Here is a 7,771-nt window from a genome sequence, read left to right as displayed (position 1 = left end):
AGCGCTACAGGAAAGGTCAAGAGGTCATCAAAACATTTGAATTAATTCTGGGATCATGAATATCCATGTTCATGGAGACCTGCCAAGATAAGCTGACATGAAAATAAGGTTGTAACTAGACCAAAGGTCAGAAGGTCACCAAAATCAGTAGAAATCCATGTCATGAATATCTTTAGTGTTTTATGGTAATCTGTCCAGTGAGATTTTGATTGAAGAGATGGATGAATCTCCATTATAGGGGCAACATAAGTTAAAGGCCTCATATTGTGGAAAGTGAGATTTCCATTTCCAGGTCTAGGCACCACAGAAATACAGAAAACAGTCAGCCGATTAGAAGAGAGGCTCAGAGATGCTTTTTGGTACTTAAAATCACAAGCTTATCTTCTTGTGTGTGGAGAAGGCGAGGCATACATCTGAGCTGTTGTTGCGGTTTTTTTGTAGTTAAATCAGGTCACGGAAAATGATTTGCAACATCTGCCTGAATACTGAGTATTGAGGTCCGAACATATGGATTAACTGGTTGGACTTCTTGTTGCGTCAGCAGTCATATGGACCATGTGAGAGCTCATTGTGAAGTATGGGGATAAAACACAGTGCCTGTGGCGTCCGTGTTCATTGAAGGTCAGAGCTCTGGAAACTATCATCACTTCCCCCAGTGAGGTTACCACAGACCTGCACACAAACACACGTGCACACACACACACACACACACACAAAAGCACACTTGCAAGCACCCACAAAGAACTAACAATACCTACTTATCTCAAAGGCCTGTTTATGACCCATGTTCTATCATAATGGCTATATTATTCATAAACGTAGCTTGACCTTCCACAAACTGCATTTCAAATGAATTGCCTCGACTCATGATTATTATCAAAGAACCCCACTGAAATCTTTAACAACAAGAAATGCCTTAAAACATGCATTTATCTATTGATGACAGATGTCTTAGAGAGTATTGATCACTTAACTGCAATAATCTACTGGTGAGCTGTTGACTGTAGCATGGCAGGGACAAAACTGCTGCTCACACTGGTCTCTGTTTCTAATACACAGATAGTACAGTTCCTTTGTCTGGGAATTTGAATAGGATTTCAGATACAATGAATAGCCACATGTCAGTGACTTTGCATGGGCTTGGTAAGTTTTACGAAAATGCAAATTTGTCCAGAAAGCCTAAAAACTTCTTCTCTCTATTTTGATCCAGTATTTGTGAGAGTCTGTCAGTGTCTCCAGGGTAAACTCTCAGGGCTGTGGGTGCAGATTCCAAAAAAGGCATCTGCACAGACTCAACCTCTCTCAATCTTTATGTATGCTGGAGTACACATTTTTATATTAAACAAGTGAAACATTATGATAGAAAAAAAACACCACACCAACACACTGAGGTTTTGCCAGGACAGGGGGAATGGTAATAGTTAAACTTGCCAATAAATCACAGATTATACACTGAAGGTGGTTTAACTTGCCAGTTGGATCACTTGTGCATCCAACTTTCTCCTCACTTTTAAAGAGTCAGAGAAAGCTTCACCTGTTTTTAATATGATCCAGACCAACAGGCAGGAGCTGTAAAACCCCCTCAGTGTTTGGACTGTACAACTGAACTAAATGTTTTATCTCAACTTTAAACATAACACATGCATTCTAAACTTTGTGTGTATATGCAGGACTTTTAAGCTAATTTCTTGGATATTTATAAAAGATGTGAAAAATCATAAGTTAGAAAAAAGCTGTTTGCTTGTGCTTACAGCTTTTGTCTCATGCAGCCCTGCTGCAGCGACTGCGGGGACAATGTGTTCAAACTCTCAGGAGCTCTCAGCACCCTCCGCAGGCTGGCTGTGTGATTGGCTCAGCACTGACCATGATGTCATCACTGCATGTTATAAGGGCTCTGACAAATAGCCTGGGAGACACATTAGAAGAGACACTGCTCAACCAAGCCACTGAGTGAGAGAGGTGCATGGAGATTAAGAAAAACATAAAGTAGAACGAAGGGCATGTGACACTGAATACTTTACAGGAACTACCTGAACAGTCACATTTCTACTTTATATGGGAGGCAGAACAGAAAACAACTACCTGTGGAGGTTTGTACTTTTATTTTTGGTTGGCTTATTTGACATGTTTTTCTAAAGCTGTGCTTGCTGAAGCCTAACAGGATGTAATGGATTTGTTTTGTGGTGATGGCGCTATATTTTTGTTCTCCTTTTTTAAAAAATAAAGCCAACAACAGACAGATCAGTGCAAAATTGTTAGCACTACTTTTATATGCACACTTGAGTTCTATGTACAGTGTTAGTTTTTTTTTCTGTCATTATCAGGGCCTTTTTAGATTTAAATTTTCTTCACCTTAAACTCTTCAACTCCTTTTGTGTATGCATGTGTGTGTGCGTGTGTGTGTTATCCACATATGGTCTCTTCAGATGGGAAGCACAACCCCCCCAGTGAACTTCAATGTGAGTGACAACTCTTCAGACCCAGCTAAGAATGAGGAGGGCTACAGCGAGACGACGATCCTGCTGGGCATGGTCATGTCCTTACTCGTCCTGTGCATTGTCTTTGGCAATATCCTGGTCATAACAGCAATTGCCCGCTTCCAGCGTCTCCAAAATGTCACCAACTGTTTCATCACATCTCTGGCCTGTGCTGACCTGGTCATGGGTCTTATTGTGATTCCTTTCGGTGCCTGTTACATCATCTTCAAGACCTGGCATTTTGGTAGTTTCTGGTGTGAGTTCTGGACTGCGACTGATGTGCTTTGTGTGACTGCAAGCATCGAGACCCTGTGTGTTATAGCAATAGACCGTTACCTAGCCATCACTTCTCCCTTCCGCTACCAGTCGATGCTGACCAAGTGCAAGGCTCGCATTGTGGTTGTGCTGGTGTGGGTGATTGCCGCTTTGATATCGTTCCTGCCCATTCACATGAAGTGGTGGATATCCGATGATGAGCAAGCAAAGGAATGCATTGCGAACAGTAGCTGCTGCGAGTTCTACACCAACATGGCTTATGCCATCACCTCCTCCACCATCTCTTTCTACATCCCTTTGATCATCATGGTTTTTGTGTACAGTCGTGTTTTCCAGGAGGCCAAGCGCCAGCTGAAGAAGATTGACCAAAGTGTTGGACGTTTTCATAACAGCGACAACACCACCCTCAAATCTCTAGAGGCCAATAATGGTCGTGTCCACAAGAAGGTTAAGTTTTGCCTGCGGGAACACAAAGCCCTAAAGACACTGGGCATCATCATGGGGATCTTCACTCTGTGCTGGCTGCCCTTCTTTCTGCTCAACGTGGTGGTGGCCATCTGGAAGGTGGAGAACATTGACCTCACCTTCAGGATACTGAACTGGATAGGTTATGCAAACTCTGCCTTCAACCCGCTCATTTACTGCCGGAGTCCTGAATTCAGGTATGCCTTCAAGGAAATCCTCTGCATGAAGAGGAACCGCCTCAGCAACCCGGGGCCCGTGAATGGATACATCTACAGCAGGCACAGCTGGCAGAGTGAACAGCAAGGGAGGAGTAAGGGCAGCTCAGAGGACAGTGATGCGAATGAAGGGTGTCTAGGTAAAGGAGCAGGTGTCTGTAGTGTTGTGGACAGAGCAGTGGACCCTAACGGGAACTGCAGCAAAGGCCTATCAACTGTCACGACTGTCCTTTAAACTTGGAGCCCTGAGACGTCTGTCAACAGGGCGATCAAGACATGTTTACACTGCTTTCATAAAGTTTTTTTTCCAATTGACTGATGAAGGTAAGGCCAGTTGAACTGACCGGCAGAGTGTCTACAGACTGCTTTAAAGAAACATAATCACAGTGAATAGATACTGTAGGTAGGTCACTTTTCCTTTAGCTACATTTATCACATTGATTTTTACATCTACCTCATCACATCTTTTTAAATATTTCTTTCTTAACTCTAAACTATTTCACACAACTCACTGTCCACAGGACTTACATTGGAGCAGTATCTCAGCTGTTTATTTACTCGACTGAATGCTCTGTGGACTATATAATTGTTAATTATCTGGCTCCAATTGAATTTGTGGGCATGTTTTTTATCTCGGAGTTCTTGGCGATAGATCCCACAATTTACTCACATAAAAATGTTTTTGAAAATCAAAGTAGATGTTGTTCAAGGCTGTAAATTCCATCTGAGTGTGCCAATTCGGCATGAATAGTAAGTCACTTATTTCCATCAGAAAACGAGGAGTGTTAAAGGATCACGATGTAATGCCTCTTTGGTGCTTTTATTTTGAAGAAATACATTCCAGCTCAACCAAAATTATGATTTAGAATCATTTGGTTTCCTTTTTTTAAAAAAATGGATTGTCTGAGTGTGATCGATGATCAACAACAGGTGTGGCAGAACCTGTCTCTCTCTCTCCCTCTCTCTCTCCCCTCACCGCTCAGCAATGCTGTGAGGCCCCTCTCCCAGCTCTAGTGTTTTACAGCCTGTTGCATGGGAGTTTCTGTTGCCAGCAGATAGCACCAGAGTTATGAACTGTCACAGCTATCTAGATCTCAGTAGTGCAAGCTGAGAGGTTAGGTTATATCAGCTAGATTCCATTGTCATAGCCCTAAAGATATCTAATATCTTTTGGTCCAAAGCAAATAACATTATGTTTAATGTGGTTAATCCTGGGTATTGAACTTTAAAGCTTGTAGCTGTTTTATGTATAAATTCCAATGCCCTTTTTTTTTTTTTTTTTTTTTTTTTTTTTACATTTGCTACAATGCAAACATTACATAGCCATCACATAAATGTGTGCCAAACTATTAGTTATTCCTGTCCCCTCTTTGTGCCAGTAGCAATAACAGTTGTTCCTACTGTTGCACAAACTCTGTTTGTTTGTTGAAATTTCGTGGTTGCTGTGTTTCGGCATGTCCAGTGTTTACTGAAACCAGAGAAGCAGTTTCCTTAGCCATGGCACAAGGGTACAAACCACACACAGTAATAAACAGTGCGTTGAAATAGCCAAGTGATAACAAAGTTCCAGGCCCCAGACACAGTGGTGATGATTACTCAGGCCAATAAACAGATGAGAAAAACAGTGCACCTTTGTCACTGCTCCCTGACATTTCCCAGAGTCTCCTCCCTGTAAACGGATGTCTGGGTCTTTACTAAATCAGTCTAACGTTTGAATAAGATGCTCAGGGGTCCTCTTAGCAGAGTCTCAGCTGTTTCATTTCTTTCAGTCAGTTTCGGTCAGTCTCCTTTAGACACTCTCGGTGTGCAGTCTCCAGGAAATGCCCCAGTCCAGCTGAGCACAACCCAGTAAACACGATAAAATCCATTATTGCTGCTGTTTAGCTGGAGAATCAGATAAGTCATGACTAAAACCAACACTGAAATAGATTAGTAGCCTGCAAAGTATACAGTTCCCAATTTGCAGGTTTTGATGATATGCTCTTTCTTGTCACTCGTCTTAAGATCCCAGGCTCACTTTTTGACTTCAGCAAGCATTAATAGAGCATGAGCACTTGGCATGCAGGGCTGTAATTGGAGAATTCACCCCACTTTTCCCACATTATATGGCTTTCAACATCATCACTCTCAAGAGGAGTAATGGAGGTGTCGCTGCATATGTAACCCCCTTTTCCCCAGTCAGTTTAGCGATGTCTAGTATGTTCTGATCAAAGTGGCAGCATGCTAAATGTGGCTACTGAAGGCAGGAGGGGGAGCAGGGATTCTCTGCCAGTCTAAATCTGTGTCAGTGACCTGTGTTTTAGTGCATGTGTTCTGGAGTAAGGTCAGCTGACACCATCAAAACTGTGAACTTTGTTCCCTCAGAGGAATCTCCATGTACTGTATCACTAGGTTTAGTTGGCACTGTTGTCACAGACCTTAGGGACAGACGTAAACATGGTGTCATCATACGTCAGTCTTTGCCATGTGAAAAACAAGCTTTCCAGTATGTTGAACTCTTTCTCTGTTTTTCTTTTTCATAGATTTACAGCAAAGTAAATGCAGGGGTTGGATGTCATGACAGAAGTTCTCCAGGTTTTTTTTTTCTCCAGCATTTTCACTGTACAGCATGCAAAAAGCACAAAACAGATGAAGATGCTAGACCAAGATTGTATTTATTCACTCAGATTTAATAAAGGCACTGACGCTATATTAATGAGTCACTGCTCGATTTAAAAAAAAAGGGTCTGTATTTAAATCATCTGTCATTTTTAGAAACACCTCGCAAGTGATGGTTTGCATGTCTGCTATATATTTGTGGTGATGTGTTTGTGGATTTTGGTGACATTTCCTTTCAAAGTGATCAGTTTTAGTCCAAGTGGAATAGGTTGTGAACTGAATATCCACACTGCTCCCTCCTGGCAGTGGCCACTCCTTGCACCTCATGGTTATTAATGGTTACCATTTCATCAATGCGCCTGTATAATAAGGAGCGTAATTCATGTCTTCACCTCCTCTAGCAGGAGGACACAACACAGTTATGTGCAATGAGTCTTGAATGATTAGCTGACACTACAACATTCCAAGCACAGCTGATGGTTTGGAACCATGTGCAATGCAACAAAGTCTCACCCCAGATTTATCTACTGGTCTAATAAAATAAAATAAAAGTTTTTAAAGTGGATTCTGTGTTACAGATAAGTCTTAGAGGGTATACTTTAAAATGTGGCACATATATTTTCAAGGCTCAGGTGGGCCAATGCTAATGTTGTCCTCACTTGTCCACTATTGTTCCTATTGAACAAAAACAGCTCCCTCATGGTTTAGATTAGGTCATTCACGTACTTAAAGCAGCACTGTATAGCACTTTTCATGAAACATTTGTAGATTTTTTGAACAACTGAATCCATGTCTGAGTTCATGAGCTATAAATACATAATGGCTGAAGAGTTATGCCCGTTCGCTTGTACCATAATATTTTTGTGGAAGTTCCTTTTCCTGTTAGTGACTCAAAATGAAGAGTCATGAGAAACGGTCGCTGTGGAATCTCAGCGCAGACAGTTTTGAAGGTGGACTATTCTGATGAGAATTGTTGTGTGTAAATGTGAATTTTCTATGAAAGTGAAATACTGCTTCAGTTGTCATATGACAAGTAAACCTATCATATGTGAACTTCTTTTTGTGGCCAGAGTGAAAAAGTTGTCACTCAGCTGAATGTTTACTTAATGTTTGCAAGCTATTTCCGCACAAGTTTTTTTTTTTTTTTTTTTCACTGTTAAGGTAATGAAGCCTGTTACAACATGTGGTGTCATGTGGTATTTATGAAAAAGCAAAAGTGTATGTGTCGTAACATTTATATTGAAATAAATTATGTACATGTTGCATGAAATGTCATTGATGTGTCCTTTATAATCATTGGTGAGTAGAATATATAAGGTAATATATAAGGTGTAAACTGTATGAATGCATCAGGCCTATACAATGACAACAGTTAAGTCTATTCCAGTATGGGAAAACCAGTCATCAACATGTGATCCAAATAGAATGACAGACAGAAATGTTCAGGACATCATGAAAATGTTTCCATTCTCTTTTTGAAACTGTAAGCCTGCCCAATGCTCCAACTAATCATAGATTATACAGAGCACCTAATTCCATTCCCAGGGAGGAGGACAGTAGAGATATGGAGAGACATAAAAAATGTCTTAATATTTGGAACCTAGCCAGAGTAGAAAGCATTTTTCGTGTTTCTTTCAATGCTCATCTGCTGAATGAAGATTAAAAACCTTCAGAGAAGGTATCGTGGTCATGGATGCAGTTTGATATTAACCATGAACAGAACAACATACTGAAACTAAT

At 41.0% G+C, this 7,771-nt stretch overlaps 1 protein-coding gene across 1 annotated transcript; it reads left to right on the top strand.

Annotated features, from left to right (window-relative positions):
- Positions 1-1,920: 1,920 nt before the first annotated feature.
- Positions 1,921-7,306, top strand: adrb2a (adrenoceptor beta 2, surface a). The gene is made up of 2 exons (XM_018675511.2): positions 1,921-2,090; positions 2,427-7,306. Exon 2 carries the CDS (start codon positions 2,427-2,429, stop codon positions 3,666-3,668), a length of 1,242 nt encoding a protein of 413 aa, XP_018531027.1. The 5' UTR covers positions 1,921-2,090; the 3' UTR covers positions 3,669-7,306.
- Positions 7,307-7,771: the final 465 nt, after the last annotated feature.

Source organism: Lates calcarifer, linkage group LG8, assembly GCF_001640805.2.
Source record: "Lates calcarifer isolate ASB-BC8 linkage group LG8, TLL_Latcal_v3, whole genome shotgun sequence".
Classification (NCBI taxonomy): Eukaryota; Metazoa; Chordata; class Actinopteri; family Centropomidae; genus Lates; species Lates calcarifer.
This window is presented reverse-complemented; position numbering and strand designations above follow the sequence as displayed.